The sequence below is a fragment of the Dromiciops gliroides genome, chromosome 3 (assembly GCF_019393635.1).
Source record: "Dromiciops gliroides isolate mDroGli1 chromosome 3, mDroGli1.pri, whole genome shotgun sequence".
NCBI lineage: Eukaryota > Metazoa > Chordata > Mammalia > Microbiotheria > Microbiotheriidae > Dromiciops > Dromiciops gliroides.
Genome location: NC_057863.1, coordinates 117891675 through 117917197, shown reverse-complemented (window position 1 = coordinate 117917197; position 25523 = coordinate 117891675). Strand labels below are relative to the sequence as shown.

General features: G+C 36.3%; 1 protein-coding gene and 1 pseudogene across 2 annotated transcripts in view; one reads left to right on the top strand and one right to left on the bottom strand.

The window, feature by feature from the left end:
• The window catches only part of KLHL1 (kelch like family member 1), a 556455-nt gene that overhangs the window by 473799 nt on the left and 57133 nt on the right, over positions 1-25523 (top strand). For both annotated transcript variants that reach the window (XM_043997789.1, XM_043997788.1), the window contains one exon: positions 23321-23483. In XM_043997789.1, the coding sequence (XP_043853724.1) occupies positions 23321-23483 (163 nt within the window). The remainder of the gene's footprint in view (positions 1-23320; positions 23484-25523) is intronic.
• LOC122750909 lies at positions 11654-12469 on the bottom strand (annotated as a pseudogene).

Below are 25523 nucleotides of genomic sequence, written 5' to 3'. Positions count from 1 at the left end.
GATTTGAGAGATTGTATTCTATAGTCAATCTTCCTGACCTTCTGTTCTCTAGGACCCTATAGACAGCCTTGCCCTTAATAGTGTCCTCACTTAATGCCAATTCATTGCACATCATGACATCACTTCCCTGATGTTATAGTCCTCTTTGAGAAAGGAGAACAAACAACAATATCTGATGAAGGAATAAATAAACATATGAATATACTATGACCCTTTATTATGCATATTAATATACTGAGGTTCATAGAGGTTCAATGATTTGCCCCAAGTCACAAAATTAGTTTGTTTTGTTTGTTTTATTTTGTTTTTGGTGGGGCAATGAGGGTTAAGTGATTTGCCTATGGTCACACAGCTAGTGTTAAGTGTCTGAGGCTGGATTTGAACTCAGGTTCCCCAAGTCCAGGGCCAGTGCTTTATACACTGTGTCACCTACCTGCCCCCAAAACTAGGGTATTTGAATGCTTAAAGGGGCCTGAGATTTTGGCTCTAGGCTTTCCTAAGCATGTTGTGATTTACAAGCAGTTATGGTGTGCCTTACCATCAGCTGTCACCTGTCACTAGTATATAAGGAACAGAAGAAATAAAAGACAAAGGCAAAGACACATAGACTCTTGGGCAGAAAGATTAAAAATTATGTCCCTGATCTTGCCATTTAAGTTTTGGTTTTTATTATGATAGGTAGCCCGCCAACATGGACTTAAGGATTTAAGACAGGATAGTAAAGTTCGCTCATTAAAAGCAAATTGAGATAGTTAATCCTCACTACTTAAAACAGAATAAAAATAATAGGAAATGTGTTGGTATTATAAAGGTATTAAAGATAAATGACCAATTCCTATCTTCTCTCATCTTTATAAAGACAGATATCAAAAGTAAATTTGATTGTTATTAATTTCATAATATTTTCTATTCAGACTCATTTTAAAGACATAATGATAAATAAAAGTTTAAGCAATTAAATTTAGATTAAAATCATCAGACAGATAATAGAAAGCAAAAGTTTGACGGTTTGGTGAACTTCACAAAATAAAGCATGCAGTGCAAAGGTTAGAAAGGTGGTACAGAATCAGGATTTTAAAATGGACATCTAGAATAGAAGTTTCTAAAGTAGTTTGTAGAGAATGGAGCAGTATAAGGGCCTTAAAACTTAATACAAGTAATTAGAGTCGAATGCTCTGGCTGATTGAAATTGGTGCTGGTGATGTTAATTATATTTTCTTCAAGACAACAAAAGATAAGATAATTATTAAAAAAAATGTTCAGCTCTCTTATTTTGTTCTTTTTCTGTGTTCCATTTATATTTGTTTTGGCTTAAACCAAATAGTCAAATGCCAATTAATTATTAACAATTACGTTAATCAGGAAGCTATTTCAGTTTTCATATGATACTGTGCCTTTAAAACAAACCATAATTATGTGGTAATGCAGAATGAGCTTGGTCTAAGTTGTGAGAGGATGTTGTTAATATACACATGCTTATAAATTTCAAATAGATTATCTCTTACTTAGGGGTAGTAATAACTTTACCAAAATAGAGATATCCAGTTCAAACAAACCATAGAATGATTTTAAGGGACAGTCAAAGTACAAATGATCCAGGCTAATGAATGTAATACTAACATTTGATGTCAGGCCACTCAATTTAAGTTTTTATCTGAGTCATAACCAAGTAGAATAAAAAGGTAGAATGATGGTCCTGAAGTCATAGGGTGATGTAAAATTATTCTATCAGTAAATTGTTTCTATGGTTGGGAATTGTCTTATCATTGTTCTATGGGGGCAGCACTGAATTCCAAGCTAGAACTTTGTATGTTGACTCCAGTGCTCACAAACTTCATGACCATAATTAAATAATTTAACCCCTCTGCACTACAGTTTTATCACATGTCAATTAATCAAGTTATATTAGATGACCTGTAAGGTCCAGCTTTAAATCTATGGCCATATAGCCATGACTTTGGAGTTAGTATAGTTTATCTTTTATAAACACACTATTCCTTTATTCTTATTTTTTTTACTATGATGAAAATTATTGAGGCAAATTCCCATTCCATATATCTAAATAGTTCCAAAGTACTCTATATGCATATGCATATATTTGTATATATGTATGTATGTGTATATAATATGTGTAATATTATCATGATATCTCAAATTGAAAGTGGCTTTGTAACCATGAAATTAATTTTTAATAATTTGAAAATTAAATAGAGTGCATAAATGCATAGAGTGCATAAAATGTCAAAAGTAAATTTGATTGTTATTAATTTCCTAATATTTTCTATTCAGACTCATTTTAAAGACATAATGATAAATAAAAGTTTAAGCAATTAAATTGCAAAAGTGGCTTTGTAATCATGAAATTAATTTTTAATAATTTGAAAATCAAATAGAATGCATAAAGAATACAGAACTTATATGTTGTGTGTGTGTGTGTGTGTGTGTGTGTGTGTGTGTGTGTGTGTGTGAGAGAGAGAGGCAGTTGGGGTTAAGCGACTTGCCCAGGGTCACACAGCTAGTAAGTGCTAAGTGTCTCTTCTGGATTTGAACTCAGGTCCTCCTAACTCCAGGGCCAGTGCTCTATCCACTGCGCCACCTTGCTGTGCCCCACCCCCCAAGAATACAGAACTTATCTTGAGATTATTCTGAATCCAGGAAAAAAAAAAATTAGTCTAGTTTTTTTTTTTTCTTTTTGCTTAAAGTAATTAGTTAGGGACCATTTCAAGAAAATGACTACTTGGTAAATTAAGATAATTCTCATTAGTGAATTGAAAGAATCTTTATAATATAATAGCTGTAATGAAATTTGACTATTTGCTCCTAGAATCTTAGAATTCTATTGATAAAAGAAATGGGAAAATTAATTATCTTAGCCCCCTACTTTTATAGGAGTGGAAAGTGAAGTCAAAGCAATAAAGGTATTTGTCCTAGGTCATATACCTAGTTAAAGGTAGAGCATCACAATGGTTGATATATACATTCTCAGTTCACTTTTAACTATCTAGCAACCACATTCATTCATTTACCCATTCATTTACAATGACATACTATTTTGCACAGAATTATGGGCCCTAAAAGTTTTTGTATTATCATCCAATCCACTAGCGTATGCTACTGGAATTATCAAGCCCTTTTACAGAGTCAACTTTAAATAATTACCATTTAATGTTATTCTACAATGCCTTATTGTACTAAGGGATATTTAGGAGATTTTGTAATTAATGTTTATTTTCTTGATTTGTATACATTCAGTCATACCACTGAATAGCACTGAACTGACACTTGAGTGTTAATGGTATAGTTTGCACATCCCTGTATATTAAGAAATTAATGGGGGGCAACTAGATGGCGAAGTGGATAAAGCACTGGCCCTGGATTCAGGAGTACCGGAGTTCAAATCTGGCCTCAGACACTTGACACTTACTAGTTGTGTGACCTTGGGCAAGTCACTTAACCCCCATTGCCCCACAAAATTAAAAAAAAAAAGAAATTAGTGGGTTTTGTACACATATACACACACTTCCTACTCATACAACTTTCCTTATGCAAACATATGGCCTCACACATGTATGAATTTAGATAACCTATATATGACCAAATTAACCCTTACATTGAATAGGACTCATTTTTCATTGACCATATTAAACTAATTAAGGTTGAAACAGATTAGCCCATTCTCAGCTTCCCTTCCCCATGAAGAAATAACTATGTTCATATCTAAATAAGCTGTATGAAAGATTGATTCTTGATCAGTACAAGAACTGTTAATTTTGATAAATAATTTAATAATACACATGTATACTCATTTTCCTTTAACACTTCTGACATTTCATTAAGGAAAAAAAAAATAAAATTAGCAGCAGCTTTTACTGTAATGCAGTGATCTTACAACAAATAAGAGACTTATGATGGAGTAGGGGTTAGAATGTTTGCTTGAAATCAGAGGGTCTTGTGTTCACATTATGCCCATGAAACATATGGGTTAGGGAGCTCCAGGTGAGTCACTTGACCCCCTCAGTGCTCCAGGCCACACTCTAGAACTCTTAGCTTTCAGGGTGATGTTCATCTGTAGTGGTCGTAGGAGTTTGCCCTATGGAAGTTACTTTTACCAATGAAATAACAGTTCTGATCTATAATAAATACCACCAATAATATAACTGTTTATTAATTTTGTAACAAATGAGTGATCTTCCATGTAGTTCATTTAGAAGACAAGAAATTGCTGTTGTTCATGAAATATTTGTTTGGTGGAGGCTTGACAAACAAGGTTACAAGGTTAAAGCCGACTGAGTGGTAGTAAGAAAAAGAAAATGGAGATATAGCAAGATTTAATCGGTGTGGATGTGAAGATTATCCATAGTATTAAAATAAAAATCTTCCTTTGCTGGTGTAACTGAGAAAACTGGTGTGTGACAAATGGTAGTTTAGCTTAGGTTCTCCATACTAAAAAAAATGAAGGTTAAAATAGGTTTAAAAGTATTTCACGCTATGGCCTTCTATGATCTCATAACCATAAAGCTATAGATGTGCTTGTCCTTTGGGCCCTATTCCTTATGTAATTGAGGATTTATGATTTCATAACTTGGATTTCCCTCAATTTGTGTCAATGTTTCTGAGGAGTCAAGCTTTCTTTCTTTAAATATATATTTTCTGAAAGTAATTTGGTTGGATTTTAAAGCTAAAATTAAATACAAAAGTACATTCATTCATTCAACAAATAATTTTTGAGTATCTATTATTTGCAAGGCACTATACTACTTACTTGGTTATGTCCCAGTTCCTCTGTATTAATATTTTCCAAGCTATACATTTCAAGGAAATCGACACTTAAACTCTTATTTCCCAAATGAATGGAATCAGAAAATGATGTAATTTTAAAGTGGAATAGAAGAAATACTGTGTATTATTAAATTTCTAACACTGGTGAAAAATACCTTGGGTTCCTTGGGGTAGCAGACAGGTTGGTGAGAGGAGAGACAAGCAGAGATAGCAAAAAGAACAGAGAGAGAAAGACAGAAAAAAAGTGGAAAAGGAGAGAAACAGAAAGAAAGAAAGAAATGGGTTGGGGAAGAACAGAGAGACAGAAATAGCGACAGACAGAGAGAAAGAAAGACAGACAGACAGACAAGACATAGAGACAGAGGCAGACACAGAGACAGAGAGCCTGACTAAAAGAGCTATGCATGTAACATACTATGGCTTCTCAAAATTTTGACTCGGATAATTTTGGCAGCCTACTGGGACCTATGGACCCTTTCTCAGAGTAATGTTTTTAAACAGTTGAAGGAAATTTAAAAAAAACACTATCTATGCCTATCTCTCTCTCATCTATTTTATTTTTTTAAATATTTTTTTATTTTTTTTGTGTGTGTGTGAGGCAATTAGGGTTAAGTGACTTGCCCAGGGTCACAAAGCTAGTAAGTGTCAAGTGTCGGAGACTGGATTTGAACTCAGGTCCTCCTGAATCCAGGGCCAGTGCTCTGTCCACTGCACCACCTAGCTGCTCCTCTCTCATCTATTTTAGGAGGGAGAGAGTGCTGACAGCTGGTAGAGTAGTGGACACCTGAACCATACTTTGAAAAACAAAGATTCTCTTAGTTAGAAGTGAAGAGAGAGCTTATTTAATATAGATTTGATACTATCTACGAACTTAACAAATCTCCCTCTCAATATTTTTTACAAAATTTTCTACTTTGATTATTATAGTTGTTCTGTTAATTTCCTCATGTCAACTTTCTATCAGGACCAATGCCTTCGAAGTCTCTCTACCTCCAGCAATTCCTTGATTCACTTTTGTACAAACCCAGGTTGTTGCCACAAGGCATAGAACACTAGGCTTGTACTCAGGAAGACTTGAATTTAAATTTGGCCTCATGCACTTACTAGCTGTGTTTACTAGCTGAAAAAGTCACTTTGACTGGTTTGTCTTAGTTTTCTCATATGTAAAATGAACTGGAAATAGGAAATGGCAAATCACTCCAGTATCTTTTCCAAGAAAACCTCAAATAATGTCACAAATAGTCAGACATGACTGTCAATGACTGAATGGTAATATATGCATGCATATATATATATATATATATATATATATATATATATATATATATATATATATATATATATACTTCTCACAGAGCAGCCACATCCTGGATTAGATAAAAGAACACGTCAGGAAAACCTAGATTCAAGTTACCTTTCTGCCACAAACTGGTTGTAGGATGCTGAGAAAATCATTTAATTTTTCAGCGTCTTTGAAAAATCTCTAATACTATAAATTTCAGACCTGATACACTGGTAGAGGAAATTCCTCCATGGGATCCCTTAATACCAATAAAAGCACAGGCTAAAAATAAAAGCAATAAAATCTGAGTTTAAAAAAGGATATAACATGCCATTTTGTCCTAGCATGAAAGTAGTTTATGGTTGACTAAAGGTCTACCCTGATGCCATATTTTGTCATGGAGATGACGCAGGGATCTCAAACACATTGCCAACAGAGTCAGGATTTGACAGAGGTCTACTAAGCTAGAGAGACTGCAAGTATGTGTCTGATCCAATCGGTATCTGTCATCTGAGGACCAGATCCCAGGTAAATTCAGAAGCTCTTCACCAGAAAACGGGTAACGAAATATTAAAATCTTATGGCCAAGTTAGCTCATAAAACTCTATTAAAGGGTACATGTGTGTGTGTGAGATTGACTAGTTGAGAAGGTTTATGATTTGCAAAGGTTGTAAGTGTCTATACATTAATGAAATAAATGAACACTAAAGTACTAAAGTCCTTTAACACTAAAGTACAGTGTAGCAGCTTCTCTAATCTGTTGCTCAGACACTTAGCAGCTGTGTGACCCTGGGAAAGTCACTTAAACCCAATTGCCTTCAACATCCCAGGGCCATCTCCAGTCATCCTGACAATATATCTTGCCACTGGACCCAGATGGCCCCAGAGGAGAGAGAAGCTGATGACTTTGCACAGTCCTTCCTCATTTAAATCCATTTCAGTGCAAATTATGACATCCGTCCTCTTCAAGAACAAAGGACAAACAACAACAGCAACAATCAGTTGCTAAAGAAGCAAGTGAAGTACATGGACAGTTGGGGCAGGATGATCCTCCTTACTAATCCATTATTAAATATCTTCAATCCTGAATACTTCTATAATTCTATTCTTTTTAAATTCTCTTCATGGAGAAAGGAAGAACTTCATAAAAATTAAATTATCACATACTATGCATTCATTAAAATCTTTAATGTCTGAAATACATATTGAATAGAACACACCAAAAAACAGTAAGAGCCAATTGCTTAGAGAAGCAACAGTTTACCAAGTTCATTGATTAGATTTTACCAGCTCAAATGCCATTCCATTACTTTCTGAAACTATTTGCTTGTGATTTAGGGTGTACATTTTATTCAAGGTTCATTAAGTAAACTCTTGGTTATTTAAAGGAATGAGAACATAAATTAGACAAGAAAACCTTTTACAGAGAAAATAGTCTCTCTCAAAATCTTTTTCTAGACTTCAGAAGATTTTTTTGCGTGAAAGAAATGCACGTTCTAAAGTTCTCTTTTCTCAAGGAGAGCAGTTTGCTATAATTAATCCCATACTCTACCAGTAGTAAAAAGATCAGGGTTTTAGTTTCAGGTGGCACAGTGGATAGAGTGTCAGGCTTGGAGTCAGGAAAGACCTCTTCTAATTCCATTTCTTTTTTTTTTTTCTTTTTTTTTTTTGTGGGGCACTGAGGGTTAAGTGACTTGCCCAGGGTCACACAGCTACTAAGTGTCAAGTATTTGAGGCTGGATTTGAACTCAGGTCCTCCTGAAACCAGGGCTGGTGGTTTATCCACTGTACCACCTAGGTGACCCTTAATTCCCCCATTTCTGATGAAGTCATTCATGTAGCCTTCCAACTTCAGGGTCATTCTCAACTCTTTAATTTTCAGAATCTTATCTAATGTAGCATACTAGATGTCAATCAGTCAGTCAGTCAGTCAATAAACATTTATTAAAACCCTACTAGGTGTCATTTGAATATAATTAGGAAAAATTGTTTTGGTTTAGACCTGTGATTTTAATAATGGGTAGGACCTACTCTTTAGAAAATTCCTCCATTGATTTAGATGAGAAACTCAATTGCAAGATATCACCTGAGAGGACAGCATCAGCGTACTGAGATATTATGTGCACAGTCACACATCTATTATGTCAGAGAGGAAACTGAGCCTAGATCAGGTCTTCCTGAATTCATGACCTGTCCTCTATCCTTTATGCCATGTTTTCTCTCTTTCGTCTACCAGAAATTTATCTGAGGTAAAGGTATAGGAAGTCTCATGTTTCATTTCAAATAACCTCCTCTACAAATATAAAATAATGGGAAAAATGAATAGCCAGAACGTCATGTGAAGTTTTCCATGGGAGCTTTCCCTAATTGGAAGTTTAACTTGATCAAAAATGTGATTGATAGTCACAAAATCTAATATTCTTTTATACTTATGAGTTGGACAAAAGTTTGACTCTCATGATCCAGCATGAAATTGACATGCCTATGAGGTATAGATTGCTTTGCCAATGGAGTGCATCCTCTGCCCTGGCAATTGACTGACTGATTTACAAAAACCAGCCTAAGGACAGAGAAGTTGCTCACCAGTAATTCTGATAATAATGATGAAAATATTACTAGTAATAGCTCACATTTATATAGAACATGCCATGAATATGTGTAAGTAACTAGGTGGCTAAGTGAAAAGACTACTGGGCCTTGAGTCAGGAAGACCTGAGCTCAAATCCAGTCTTAGACACTAGCTGTGTAACCCTGGGGAAGTCACAACATCTGTTTGTTGTAATCCACTGGAGAAGGAAATGGCAAACCTCTACAGTATCTGTGCCAAGAAAACTCCATACACAGTATCGGTGTGCTATGATCCATGGGGTCACAAAGAGTCAGGAATGATTACATGACTGAATATCAGTAACAAAAATGGCATACACACATTTTACATGTATTATCTCATGTGTGCCTCATCTCCATTTTACAGATAAGGAAACTGAAGCTAAGGGCAGTTAAGTGACTTACTCAGGGAAATATGATGGAGGGTAAAACTCATCTAAAGAAAGCTTGACAAGAGACCTCAGTAAGCAAAGTGATTCAGAAGTCCTTTTAGGAATAAACTAGAAAGAATATAACAAACAGTAGAAGAAAGATGGAAAAGATTGTTTTTATTTATTTTTCTAAATAACGAACCTTTTTCAGGTGCAAGGTGTAAGGGCTAAAATTCTAGCTATACTATCTAAAATATCTAATGAGTGGTCACCAATAAAAGCTTTAGCAAGAGTTAGAGTTTTAAGCATTTATTAAGGAGAATAAGAATTTAGTAAAGAGAGAAAGGCCTAGATTCTTCTATCTATTAAAGGGAGAGCACATTTCTTGCTCTCTTCTCCACCAGAGTCCTCAGGAAAGAGAGTGAATCAGAGCACCAGCCTCCCCCTTCCTCCTCCCACAAGCCAACATCACTTCCTGATGACAAAGAAAAGACACATGGTCCTGCCCTGAGAGGCCCTCTCCTCATGTTGGAGCTTTCCTACAGTAAGTCTCCAGCAGGTGGCATCATTCCAATGGTTACAAAGGATAGCAAAGCAAGCATACTTGGACTACTTATGGAAGGGAAAATGGCATTTGAGAGAACCAAGATCAGAACACTATTTGGATTAGATGAAATAATCTTACAGAGATCCTTGCTGTACAGGATTGTGAGGACTTTTAAGGATCAATTTACAAGGTATTTGAAGGGGTGGAAAGTATCAGAAGTGTGAGAAAAACCTCAATCCTTATGTTTACTTCCTCACCCCTTGCCAAGGACTACTAAATAAGCATTAGCAAATACCCCTATATATTTATATATACCCCTATATATATATATATATATATATATATATATATATATATATATATATATATATATATATATATACCTACTTCCTCGTTTACATTTAATTTTTAATTAAATAATGTAAATGCATATTGAAATTTTCTTGATGTGGGTACTAGCCCAAAGGGGGCAGATAGGTGGCACAGTGGATAGAGCACTGGCCCTGAAGTTGGGAGGAACTTAATTCAAATCTCACCTCAGACACTTACTTAACCCCAAGTGCCTTAAACATCCAGGGCCATCACCAGTCATCCTGATGTATATCTTGCCACTGGACCCAGATGCCTGTGGAGGAGAGAGTGAAGTTTGTAAACTTGCACAGCCCTCCCTCATTTAAATCTAATTCAGTGCAAGTCATAACATCACCCCAATGTCATGATCCTCTTCAAAAATGAAGGATAAACCTCAACAACCAGTCTAAAACAAGCAATATTTTTCAAGCAATATTTCATAACAGACCAAATCTCTTATTATATAAATGATTGAACGAGCAATTATACAAAAAGCCCACTGTACTTAATATTTGTTACCAATTTTAAAATTTAGAATTTTTAGTTCAAAATTCTGTTGATAATTTTTGTTTAAAGATTTGATCTCATAACACCAAAAAGTTGTCTTAAGAGCACTTTTCCCACTCTGTGTCTCTTGCATGCATACACAAACTTTTTCAACACTCGTCAAAAGAGATAACAGAAATAACCTTAATGAGTGGTTCTTGATTATTAATATTGAGTGAGAAATAAAGCAGGCAGATGTATGTTTTCCAAAAGTGTTCACCAATGTCGGAGCAGATCCAGCAAAGAATTACAGTTGAAGAGAAATTCACTTTAGAAGGTGAGACCCTCCAGACATCTCTGTAGCAGGTGAAATTGTATTTTTTACATCTTTCCCTAGAACATTGCAGAGCCCCCCACATGACAGCTATTGCCACTCAAATTCAACCAAACCATTCATACCAAAACACACAAGACCCTGAAAATGTATTTTTTTTTTTATGGAAAACCAGGGAAAATTTCTTTAATTGTGGACTCCTTTCAAATTACAAAGCATTCCTGAGAAGCATGTTTAACAATGAGGAAGTCTTTATCAGTTGACATTAAGGTTATGAAATGATGGGGCTAGAGATCCATTCCTTTAGACTACATGTTTTCGAGTTTTCACATGGACTATTTAATGGCCAGATTGTACGTATACATCTGAAAAGGGAAATGTTCCAACTATAGCACTCAGTATTCCAGAGCCAAGGATGTGTCCATGGTGTACTCAATAGTCTTAGTACCAGAGGTAGAGAGGGCAACACCAATGTCATTATGTTGGAATGTCTCTACAAGTTAGCTACATCTTGGCTAAAGTTGGCATGTCCTCCATGGTCCTGGTCTTCTGAAAAGCAGCTAAAAACTCAGTACCATAAACCACTGTGGATCCACATCAGCCCACTCTGAGTGGAAGCACGCCAGGGCTTGACAAGCTGGGTGGTGGGAAAACAAACAAAGCCAATGCCCCAGAAGCAACAGTTACTTGGTCTTTAGGAAGCCTATTTTAATAGCAGTGAAACTGCAAAAATGACACTGGTTCCTGTGCACCGAGGGCTTCTGAATGACCCAAGATGTTTCTTTAGAGGCCTTTTCTCTGTGACATTCTTCTGGTTACAAGTTTTTAAAGCAAAGGGCTGTATCCAACAGCAGCAAAAAAGGAATCACAGCAGGCAAGAGACTGAGATGCCTTCATTAGGAGGTCTGAGCCAACGTCCCATTCAAGATCTGCTGAGTGATAGAAATGAATGCAGGGAAAGCAGGGCTCTTAGGGGATACCTGGATGAAGTCTTGGCCTTCCTCTAAACTTTTGGTGAGCTGAGGGTCCAGAGGCACACAGCCTAAGAAGGGGACGTTGGCATGTCTGGCCAGTTCTTCCCCACCTCCCTTAGAGAAAAGATTAGTGTACTCCGAACAATGTGGACAGACAAAACCACTCATGTTCTCCACAATTCCAATCACTTATAACACTGTCTTCTTGCAAAAGGTGAGCTCTCTCCTGACATCACCCACAGATACTGCCTGAGGTGTCGTAACCAAAATAGCACCCAGCAGCTTATAAGGGCGAAGAGCTTCCACAGCAGAAATGTGCTCATCAGAGGTCCCTGGAGGTGTATCCACAATGAGATAGTCCAGCTCACCCCAGGCCACATCAGAGACGAACTGTTTTATCAATGCATTTTTCTTGGGGCCTCTCCACACCACAGCCTCATCTGGCTTCTCCAGTAGGAAACCCACAGACATGAGGGAGATGGTTTGCTCTTGGTCCACAAACACAGGCACCCAGCCATTGTCGGACTGTTGCACAACCTTGTCTTGTACTTTTAGCATTCGTGGGATGCTGGGACCACAGAGATCCACGTCCAGAATCCCAACCTTCTTGCCTGAATGCCGGAGGGCCAGGGCCAGCTCTGTAGAAATGGTGATTTTCCCAAACCCTCCTTTTTCTGAAAGGATAAAGATGATCTGCCTAATGCCAGTCAGACTTCCAGTCTCCGGTGCAGTCTCCATTCTGCGGGGCGCTACCTCACGTCACAACTTCCGCCTCCATCTGCGTACACACACCCCTTCCCGTCTCCCGCCTAGCGTGAAGGACGTTTCATCCAATCCGAAGCAACATCTCTCCCCTTCTCCCTCCCCTTTGTCCTTGTCCTCTCTTCTTAACCAATCAAATCTCTGAAGGCGTGCCTACCACCAGGCCCCTCGGCTCCTGGGAAATGGAGGTGGGCTTTCTTATAAATCCAAAAAAAATTGTCTACTCCCTCAATTATTGGTCCTTGGGCCAATGTGCGTGGTAGACTTGGCTCTGACTTGCTCCTATTTCTCCAATGGGGAAGCGGGTTGATGATTGACAGAATATTTAGCCACTGGCCCCATGAATTCCCCCCTCCCCCTTCTTCCATTCCCCTGAGGGTGGCTCATCCAATGGAGATGGCTATCTAGGCCTGACTCTCCCTGAAAATGTATATTATCCAGATTATGACAAGCAGTTACATAAATAACCTACCACTCTATCTGTGTAGTTACATACACACACACACACACACACACAGATACCTCAAATGAACAGTTGCTTTGGCCCAGAATTAAACAGGAAAGGTGACGTGGCCAGACAAATGCAAGAGTCATACAGATAGGCTACCATTTGTATGATTGGATTGTGATCACATGAATGAGATCACAAATTCTTTAGAGCATTTTGAATATTTTAAACCAGAGGTGTTAAATGTGCAGCCCAGGGGGACACATATCCTAAGTGGCCAGAACCGGATTAAAATGTGATTGGGAATTATTTAACACAGAGAAATAATGCAATAAAATGTAGGTAACATCATATCTTAAAACTAAGTAAGTATGTAGCTGCAGGTACCCTTATGTACCCATTAGTGGTCCTCAATTCTATTTGAGTTTGGCACCATTGCTCTAGACTATATTAATAGAAATATAGTATCTACAGCATGTGTTGGTAAGGGTTCCATTGAAATCCTCAATGTGAAAACTATAGGTGAAGTAATATGTTCAAATATGAGTGCACCGTTTTAGGAACAACATTGACAAGCTGAGGAACACCTGCAGTAGGGTACCCACAATGGAGAGGGAAACTTTTATCATGTTATATAAGGAAAGGAACTGCTTAAGAAGATTTAGGGGAGTAAGGGATTGCTACTTTTGTGAGATAAAATGAAATTATATATGTAAATTGCTTTATAAACTTTGAAGCACTGTATAAATGCTTGCAGTCATCATTATTTTTCCATATTTAAATGATCTTCATGTATGATCTAGACCTGTGGTTTCTTCAGTCTAGGAACATCTCATACTCATATCTGCACTGATGTAAGTGGGTAACTGGGCTTCTGGTAGAGAATGAAGCAATATGACTACAGACTAAAAAGGAAGAACTTGAAGCCACTTTCTCCACACACCTTTCTTATAATCATCATTACCCACCTGATCAGCCCTGGTGCAGGTACCTCTCTGGGATTGTGCTGGCTTGTGAAAAGAGTAGTGGTTTCCCTAGCAAGTGCTGCTTTGCATTTCAGTATGTTACCTTTCAAATCATGACCACCTTCAATCCTGTCATCCCTTGCTCTGATGAACTGATCATCAGTTGGTACCCCTCCCTGCACTTACTTCAATCTCAATAATTTGAATATTCCCTTCAACAATTCAGGTCACACTTTCTTTATGGGTCTTGCCACACATAGGGATGGTCAAATATTAGATCTTCCAATTACTCTCAGATGTCCCACTACTCTAAATAGATATCTTACATTCCCCAGATGAACCTGACCTTCTATCAGTCTGCTTTTCCTTGTTCCCCACCCTTCCTAAACATATTTTTGGCACTCAATGACTTCTCTCTATCTCTTCTCAAACTGTTCCCCCTGCTTTAACTTTAATTTCTTCTCTTTTTATTCTTAACCCAATAGTTAACCATTTCAACTCAGTGTTCCTCTCTTGCTTTTGAATCCCTTGGTCTCTGCTCCTCTGTATTGCTCACCAATTGCCAAAACTCTGCCTTAGATAAGTCTCAGCATTTACCAATTCTGTATGCTGAATGCTCCTGAAGGAAGTCTTGAAACCTTGCTGATTGTGTATTACACATTTGTGGAATTAAATTTCTACCAGACACTATTGCTTTAAGGAAGTTATTTATTCCTCTCTAATTATTTCCCATTTCACTCCCTACAGTTACTATTCCAGACTTCCTCTTTTCAATTGAAAGAGGCAATTGTGAGAGGCTTGAGGAAAAAATATCTTGGCTATTATTTTACATAAAAAACCCTGAGGCCATTTGATTTGAGCTTCCTCTTTCCCCTTCTTTTCATTTCAAAATCCTTTGATATATCTTCCATTCTCCCCTCCTTTCCAGCCTCTAACAAAGAATCATTGCTTCTTTTTTGCCAAGGCCAATCTCTGTACATGGCCTTTTTCTATTTTCTACAACATATTGTAACCCCAATTATCCCCTGTGTTTCTCAAATCTTAAACCTCTTCCTATCTATTTTATTTCACTACTGCTTTCAAATATGCCTGAGTTTCCCCCTTCCTTAAAAAAAACAGAAAACAAGAAAGTTTACCAGATCCTACTATGCCCTCAAGGTGCTGCCATATGCCATCTTCCCTTTCTAAGACAAATGTGAAACAAATTGTCTATGCTTGCTGCCTCCACTTTTCCTCTCATTCCCTGTTCAGACCTTTGCAATTTGGCCTCTCATCTCATTACTCAACTGAAACTGCTCTTTCCAAAATCACCAACAAAATTTATAGTGATAAATAGAGTGATCTTTTCTCAGTCCTTATTTTTCCAGAACCTTATGTATCTGACACTGTTGACCATGCTCTCTCCTCCTAGACGCTCTCTCCTCTCTGGAATTTTGTAGTATTAATCTCTCCTGATTTTACTCTTAACTCTGTGATCACTCCCTCTCAGTCTCCTTTGCCAGCTCATCATCCATATAACCTCCCTTAACTGTGAGACTTCAAGTATGTTCTTTCCTAGATGCTCTTCTTGCCTTACTCCACACATTCCCTCTTAAGTTCATTGGCTTCCATAGTTACTTACATGTCTGTGCAAGAGACTCTCATCTATATACATACAAGTGTATATGTTGCTTTGTATTCAGCCCCAGTATTTCTCCTGCACTTTGATCCTGAATCATCAAATGCTTATTATAAATTTTGACATTTCGGAATGATGTCTGAGGGACATCTCATAAACAGCATGTGCAAAACTGAACCCATTGCCATTCCTCTCAAAAGCTTCCCTCTTCTAGATGTTCCTGTTTCTCTTTTTTTGCAGGGCAATGAGGGTTAAGTGACTTGCCCAGGGTCACACAGCTAGTAAGTATCAAGTGTTTCAGGATGGATTTGAACTCAGGTCCTCCTGAATCAAGGGCTGGTGCTTTATCCACTGTGCCACTTAGCTGCCCCTCTTCCTATTTCTCTTGAAGTTACCACCATCTTTTCATCTCCTATGTTTATAATCTCAGCACTAGCCTTGCTTGCACTCTCTCTCATCTGACATCTCAAATCAGTCACCAAATCTTTCCACTTCTACCTCTATAACATCTCTCTCTTCTGATTGCTTCTTTCTACTCAGCACCTTAGTTCAGGTGCTCCTCAATTCTCTCCTACATTATTGGAAAGCCTCCAAAATGATTTTCCAGCCCCATCTCATCCTGTGATTCCTCTATTGAATCAATTTCAGTGGCTTCATATTGCTTCTAGGATATAGAAACTCCTTTTCTATTGATTGATTGATCAATTTGTTTTTTGTTTTTAAGGCCTTAGCAACCTGGTCCCTATTTTTCTGGGCCCATTATTCGCCCTTCCACACTCTGCGAATGAGCTAAATTGGACTTCTCTTTGTTCCTCTAATTTCCTGTATCCATGCCTTTGCACTGTCTCTCTCCCAAGCCTAGAATGCACTCCCTCTTTGTCTATGCCTCTTCCATTTTTTTCTCCCTTTAAGCTACAGTTCCTGTGCCATCTTTATGAAGACTTTCTTGATCCTCCCCTTTTACTGGAACCCTTTCTTCTAAGCTCCCTTGTCTTTAACTACCCTGTATACCTTTGTTCATATTCTCTTTATATTTAAGCATGAGTGTATACTTGTTGACCCCTTTATAATGTGAGCTCCATTAAATTAAAAATTGTTTAATTCCTTGAACTTGTATCTCTAGCAACTATCACAATATCTAGCAAATAGATTAAATGATTGATTGATATAAAACTACACAGCTTTATGCAGAAAGTGAACATGGCACAGTAGTTACAGTACTAAGCTTGAAATCAGGGAACCTGGGTTTGCTTTCCATCTCAAACTTACTCTATTAACTATATTAATTATAGAATCGGTTTCCTACCTGTAGAACAGAATCATTTATATTTACACTATGAGATCATAGTTTCAGGTCCCTTCTGGGTCCTTCTTGGTTATCACTAATGCAATAGATATGAAGACTGAGGAACAAAGAGGTTCATTAACTAACTCAAGGTCTCCTGAGTGGTATGTGGCAAAATCAGGACTTTAAACCAAGACATTTGTTACAAAATGCATTTCCCCTCTCCTCCTTACCTCACAAGCTTCCTTTGAAGAAAGGATTAATCCTCCTTAAAGCACTATATAAGTATGAATTATTATACATTCAAATGTTAAAGGCATTAAAATTAGAGATATTTAATTACTTTATCTTATTTATTTCTCTCTACACTCAGAAATCATTGAGAATGTTTTGGGTATTTTATTTATTGTTAGTTCTATGCCTTGAACAGCACTGAGAGTTACCTCTTTACTGCTGATTATTCATTGACTCACTGCTTTTGTGGTAGCAAATATTAGCTACCATAGCCATTAAATAAAACACCACCATCATTAGCAATGAATATTTATTAAGGGCCACCATGCCCTTGAGATATTTACAATCTATTTCAGGAAAGACAAATACAGAAATATATCAATTAAGGATATACAAGGCCATATATATGTTATGAGAACATAAATGAGATGGAGTTTCTCTTTGTGACTTTCATGGAGTAAAAACTTATTAGTATGATAGTGGTTTGTTTACCATAGTAAATAAATCAAAATAATTATAATTTCTCATTCTCTGCTTTTGGCCATTATTTTCCTCTAAAAACAACTAAAACAAGATAATTTAATAGGCAAAACAAAGTCTATTGTTTTTCTTCTGATTTCATGATTTCATGAATTTCAAATTTCAAATACCAATTATACATATGCAAATTTGACAGTAACCAATAAAGGAAATTAGTTTCACTTTTTCCATTATTATATATTCTTAAATTCCTATTATTTAGAATGAGATATGATTAGATCATTGGGATTAAATTTAAATTAGGATCTTGAATGAAAGAGATATGCTCAGAGCGAAAAGATTTGGAATAATAGAAATGCCATTAGATTAGGAGTTAAGTAAAGTCAACAACCATTTAAGAACCTGCTATATATCAGTCATTGCTCTATTCATTTAGGATTCTGATTTACAAAACTATAAATCTTTGAAGCAGAGTATGCTGTCAATTAAGTAACCAAAAATAATAATCTATAAATGACAGTTATTTTTCTCAAATAAAAAAGATTACACAATCATTAAAATATTAATGATTGAATAATGACTTATCAAGTGCCTACTAGATGACAGGCACTGTGCTAAGTGATACAATTAAAAAGGTAAGAGAAAATCCTTGCTCTCAAGGAACTCATAGACAAATGGAAAAGATAACATAAAAAGGACTATATGAAAATAAAGAAAGAATAAATTGGAAATAATCTCAGAAGGAAGACACTCACATTAAGGAATATTAGGAAAGACTTCTTCTAGAGGATGGTATTTTAACTAGAATTTGAAGGAAGCCAGGAAGTAGATATCAAGAGAGAATATTTTAGATTTGGGGAATAGCCAGTGAAAAAACTAAGGTGTAGAGATAAAGCGTCTTGTTCATGGAACAGCAAAAGAGGACAATGTCACTAGATCACAGGGTAAGTGGTGGCAAGTGAGGTGTAAGGGAACTGGAAATGTGTAATGAGTGCTGTAAGGAATTAATTGTGATTTGGGGTTTTCACGATCCTATCTTTGCTTTATTATGGTCAGACTAAAAAGAATGTGGTTTTGAAATGCCTAAGAGAAGCCTGGGTATGTGTACTTAGAGAGATAATTGAACAAACAAGAGGAACTCTGACCACAGGGAACATTTATTAAAACTATGTAACTAAGCATTCCTCTTTTAGCTTTCCCATGCCCATGTGGATCTGGATAGATTATAATGGGAACAGCCCATGTGGGTATGCTGAGCCTATTGGAGACTCAGCATGGCTAAGAACTGCCCCTCCCCTTCCTGTGGGGAAGGCAGTTAAGATACAGTTAGAGATACAATTGAGATTTAGTTAGAGGGAGTTAGGGGGAGGGAGAAGAAGTTAAACATGCAGTTAGTTAGAGAGTGTTCTGAGGGAAATGAGGAAGGAAGACAGACTTTTTTTTTTTTTTTGGTGTGAGGCAACTGGGGTTAAGTGACTTGTCCAGGGTCACACAGCTAGTAAGTGTCAAGTGTCTGAGGCTAGATTTGAACTCAGGTCCTCCTGAATCCAGGGCCTGTTCTCTATCCACTGTTCCACCTAGCTGCCCCAGAAGGCAAACATTTTAGATGAGCTGCTGGTGTTTGACCTTTGGACAGAAACAGAAGAGACCAAACAGCTGATTCTCCTTAAAGCTACAGATTTGAGGTGTGGTGAGTTTGTTTTTTGTTTTTTTTTTTAGGCAAAGCTCTTTGGAGCTAGTTTGGCTGGAAGCAGGTTTGGGTGCCTGGTGCCTTTTTACCCCAGAGATTTATACATTGTTTATACATTGTTTCTAGTTCTATTAATCTCACTTGTGTGATTCAGATAGTGTTTTAAACTTGTTCCCATTAATAAACCTGTTTTGTCTTTGAAAGAGGCTGTTTCCTTTCTTACACCAATATTAAGGTGAGCCACCCAATTAACCTTTCCCATTATTAAATTTGGCACTTAAAATGCCTGGTTGTGAAAGTCTTTGAATTTCAAACAGATGATTTCTCATTTGATCCTGGAGGTGACAGGGAAACCCTAGAATTGATTGAATGAGAAGAGGGAATGATGTAGATAGATTTGTACTAAAGGATTATGATACCACAATAGATATGATAGACCAGAGTGGGGAGATATTTGAGGCAGAGATACCAGCTATCTAACTAAAATAGTGGTCTAGGCATGTGATAATAAGGGCCAGCGCCAGGGTGGTGTCAGTGTCAGAGGAATGATGGAGCATATACAAGTGATGCTATGAAGATAGGAATGACAGAACTTCTGAATAGATTGGATATGAGGAGGGGAGTGGTAAGAGACAGTAAGGAGTCACAGTAGACACCTAGCTTGTGAGCCTGAGGGACTGGAAGCCTATGTACTTTGGAGGAAGGTAGTATTATCTAAAATGATAAGAAAGTCTGGATGCAGCAGAAGTTTCAGGGAAAAGATAATAAATTCACTTTTGGTAATGCTTAGTTGAAGATGTATATGGAACATTGAGTTTGAGATATCCAATAGTCAGTTGGAGATATGAGTGTGCAGGTTAGGAAGGAGGTTATGATTGAATAAGTAGATCTGTACATCATCATCAAAGAGATGATAAATGAAACCATGGGAACTGGTGAGATTACCAAGTGAAATAATAGAAAAGAGGAAGAGAAAAGAGTCTGGGACAAAGCCCTGTTGTTGTTGTTCAATCATTTAAGTTTTGTTTGACTCTCTGTGACTCCATTCAGGGTTTTCTTGGCAAAGATACTGGAGTGGTGTTCCATTTCCTTCTTCTACAACAACAGTAATAATTCATCATGAAAGGAGTAGCTAGGCAGTGCAGTGGATAGAGCACCAGTTCTGGAATCAGAAAGACCTAAGTTTGAATCTAGCTTCAGATATTTTCTAGCTGTGTGACCCTAGACGAGTCACTTAATTCCCTTTTACTTCAGTTTCCTTATATGTGAAATGAGCTGGAAAAGAAAATGACAAAGTACTCCAGTATCTTTACCAAGAAAACCCAAAATAGTATCATGAAGAGTCTGATATAACTGAAAAGTAATACACACTCATCATGGTTTTGTAATGGTATATAAAAGAAGAACATATATTTCTTGGAATTCATATTTATAGAGGACTTATTATGTGCCAGGGACTTTACAAATATCTCATTTGATCCTCACAACAACCTTATGACATAGCTACTATTATTATCCACATTTCACAGATGAGGAAATTGATACAGACAAAGGTTAATTGAATTGTCCAGGGTCACAAAACTTGTAAGTTTCTGAAGCTGAATTTGAACTCAGGTCTTTATGACTCTAGACACAGCACTTTATTCTCTGTGCCACCTATGAAAAAAATTATAAGCTAGTTGTCTTCCAAGTCTTAATTATGAAGATTTCTATTGTTAATCATGCTTCTTTTTGGTTTGTTTCCTTTATGAGTTCTAAAATTCTTTCAAATACAGGCTCCAGCCCAGGTGATCTATTAGAATGTATGTGTCGGAACAACTTTTCCATATTCCAAAAATGAAACAATGTCCCATGTGCTCTTGATAGTAGTCACCATCAGTAGACTAACTTTAGAAAAATATGTGATTTATGAAACTTAATAAATTTCCAAGTATCTCCACTTTCTGTTGATCGTAATGATTGTAATACAAGTTGCATCAGTTTTAAGAGTAAATTGAAAATTATGTCTAACTTCACCTAAAGTGCTGATCTTGAATCCCTGGTAAGATATTGTATTAAACCCTTTAAATTACCAGAATAATCTTACTAAGACATACTAGGAAGTATTTATATAGATATAATCTATTTCAAATAGCAAGATACTGCTAGTATATTTTGTTTTTCTTATTTAAATGTAAAATGCCAAGTAATCCATTAATATGTTACCAGAAACAGAAGTATTAATTAACATGTGACCTGTAGATTAAATGAATCAATATGATACTCTAGAAATGAATCCAGACCTAAATTTAAGGAAAGCTTGGGTTTGAATGCTACTTCTGACATTTATTTACTGTATTGTCATTATAAATTACCTAACTTTAGTTTCCTTATATCTGAAAGAGAAATTAAAATACCTGTAACTTTAATACATGCCTCACAGGGTTATTGGAAGAAACAGATGAGAGAAGGTCTATGAAGGATCTTGCAGACCTGAAAACATTATATAAATGTGACCAATACATAAATTCCGGGAAAACGAGAGGCAACCCTATTACAGAAGAATTTGTAGTCAGAGAATCTGGGGTGGAATCCTGCCTCTCTCACCTATTACCTTTGGGGAATAGGCAGTGAAAAAGCCAAAGTCTTTGGGCAATTAATGTAATAACTTGAATGCTCACTTAGAACCTGAAGACCCTTTATTTTTTTTTACCAACAGTTAGGGAAATTTAGGCATAAAATCCAGATGAGAATAATAAGCTAAAGTGAGATGACCTTTGAGGTGTCAGTCTTCAGTATTGAACTTATTGGGTCTGAACTTATATTCTTGAATTGCTCTGGGTCACAGATTATAGGGTCATTGAATGCAATGGATAATTTCCCATAGCAATCTATCACTCTCTTCTGATCACTTATGAGCTAGTATCATAATCATTTTGCAAGGCCTATGTAAGATAAATGTACTAATAGAAATGCTTAAGAGATACTTTATCCAAATGCATATCATAGTTTGGATAGAAGACATTCTTCATTCCTTTTTTTCCCCTGTGTATTATCATTCTCACTTTTAAAAAAAAAGTTATTATGGATTTCATTTATGAAGCTCTGATTTTTCTAGTGTTTGAAGCATTTACCACAATATAATCTGAAAAAGTTTGTCTATAGGACAAAAAGTATGCAGCTAGTTATTTCCTAGGAAATAACTAGTTATTTGAAAATAGTTATTTCCTAGGAAGAATCAACCTATTGGTTTGATTTTATTTGTTTCTGTCTACTTGGAAACAGTAGGATTCAATTTGTCGCCTTATCTTTTGAATTCATTTGAAATGTTGTTAAAATATTCCATGTTAGTTTTTGTAAATCCTTGAGATAGTCACATGCTACTTCTTTTATTGTTTTTAATATGATGGCATCTTACTATAACTTATTATTTTTTAAACATTTTTATTATGCTTTTTTTTTTTTTTTTGGTGAGGCAATTGGGGTTAAGTGGCTTGCCCAGGGTCACACAGCTAGTAAGTGTTAAGTGTCTGAGGCTGGATTTGAACTCAGGTCCTCCGGACTCCAGGGCCAGTGCTCTATCCACTGCGCCACCTAGCTGCCCCCTTACTATAACTTATTGAGGATATCTCTCACTTAGGTTCCAATGAGTTAGATTCTATTCTTTGTATCTATTCCCATGGATGGATAGTTTCTTTGGCAGGTAGAAGTATGTGAGGTCAGGGAACAATAACATTATTAGTTCTTCCAAATGGTTCTATTATAAATAAGCTGAAAAATTAGTATCATATTACTGTAAGGCATCTCTAATATTATACTTATTTTCCTTTAATATGGTTAAAATTAATTTCAATGAAAGTGTTCAATTCATGTTATAGCATGTCTGCAATATTTCCAGTGTAATTATTTCTCCACAACAGGAGTCTATGCTAAATAACATCAAAGTATTATATGAGTATGTATATGAATGTGTGTATAAATTCATGTGCTTTATATACACATATATACCTATATGTATAAACACACACACACATATATATATATATATGCATATATTTTCATTTGGGGGAATTATTTATATTATATAGATGAATAATCTACATGCATTTATGACTTTTTATTTGTTAGGTGTGACAGTACTTGAAGGTCCAATTTATGCTGTTGGAGGCCATGATGGCTGGAGCTACCTGAACACAGTGGAGAGGTGGGATCCACAAAGTCAGCAGTGGACATTTGTAGCAAGTATGTCAATAGCTCGGAGTACAGTTGGTGTGGCAGCACTAAATGGCAAGTGAGTAGGTTATTTTGTTCTGCAACTTGAATATCTTGCAAGGTAATCATGGATCTCATTTTTACTTTTTGACAATTTCTGAGTAAGAGAAATGATCCTAATTTAAGTGTTTTAGGTTTTTGTCAGTTCTGCCTTAGTCACCATGAATAAATGACTGAGACATATTTATTTATGTTTTATTGCTTATAATTTCACTATCATCTCTGTACTGAAGTTCCTTGACTTAAAATCCAGCCATACACACTGGCGATTCGAGATGTTCCAAAGAGGTGTTTTGTTTTGTTTCTAATGGGTTGTAGTGTCCAAAGGATTAATCACTCAGTAACCAATCTACTGGTGATAAAGTTTTCTATACTCAGTTTAGTTTGTCCCCAAACAGTAGACTTATTTTGTTTGCTGGGGCTATGTTTGAAGCCTTGTAAGTTCCATATACATTTATAGTTTGATGTTAGTCAAAAAAGCTAATTCAGGGCTCTACAGTATTGGGAGTTATTGCTGTCAGAAACAAGAGGATGGTTATTTGCTTATATCCTATAGTGGTCAAGCAAGATATGGAGTATTGGGTTAAGTTCTGTGTATCACATTTTAGGAAGGATATAAGCTGGAAAATATGCAGAGAGAACAAGCAGAATAGGAAAATCAGGAAGTAAGGTTGTTTAGCTTGAAGAAGATATGACTCATGGGGTATTTAATCACTCTCCACAAATATTTGAAGACTTATTCTACTTCTGTATATCAGAAATAATATCAATGGTTAAAAGTAGTAAAAAAATGCAGATGTGGCCTTGATGTTAAGACAGAAGAGTAAAACACAAAACTTCCTATCAATTAGTGAAACTTACAAGTGTTATGCATGGACTTTCTCCTGAGTTGGTGAGTCCACCTTTACTAGAGAACTTCAAGGATGGATTACCACTTAAGTTTTCATAACACAGATTCTTTTTAAGGTATGGGTTGGATGGTCTACAAGGTTATTAAGACCACTGCTAACTCTGACATTCATGATTTTATAATTCTGTGATAGAAGCTTCCAGAGTTTGAGTTCTGTTAGCATAGATTTTGAGGGTCAGCAACTCAGAATCTTTGGGTGCTCCTTAACTCAATGAGTGTGCACCTGGAAATATAACACTGACACTATTCAATAAATTATACCTTAGGAGGTCTACATATGGTCATGTAAATCTTAATCATCACTGCAATCTTATTCCTGACATTACTGATTAAACATAAAAAAGGAATCTCTTTCTGGTGAAGTCATCATAAATGGGAATTGATTGTCTCTCCATTAAATGACTGATGTAAATCTCTCAAGTAAACAGTTCATCCAGTTGTCTTAAATTTTTTTTTTCTTGTTTTGGTTCCAAGTTTATGATAGAAGTATATGGTATTTCTGTAACCCAACATAACCTTAAAAGAATCATAGTCGATATGAACAACATATTGCTGAAATAAATCTTGTCAGTATCATTGAGTATCAATATCTTAATGGTAGAGGCATCATTGAATATTGAAAAATAAGCTGGCCTCAAGCAAGAGAACCTTACTTCAAGTCTTTTCTCTGAAATATACTGACTGTAACTTTAAGCAAGATACTTATCCTATTAGTGCCACAGGCACTAATTTCTAACAGTCAACAAACATTTATTAAGAGTTTTTATGAGTGGAAAACTCTCAATAAATAAATTAAAAGGGGGAAAAATGAGGGATTTTATGTGCCAGGCACTGTGAAAGACAGTCTGTACACTGAAGGAACTTACATTTCTCTCTCCAGTGGATTAATGCAAACAGAGGTTAAGTGACTTGTCAAGGGTCATACAGCTAGTAAGAGATGTCAGATTTGAACTCACATCTTCCCTGACTCTGGGCCCAGGGCTCTATCCACCCAGCTGGTGCCACTATATTACTATAAACTAGCTATATAGATATAAGCATGTTATCATTATTTTTAATAAGGAAAAATGTTTCTAATTCAAATAAACATGTATAATTATACCATTTGAGAAATATCCTAACATTGTTATACTGTCAACATATTATTTA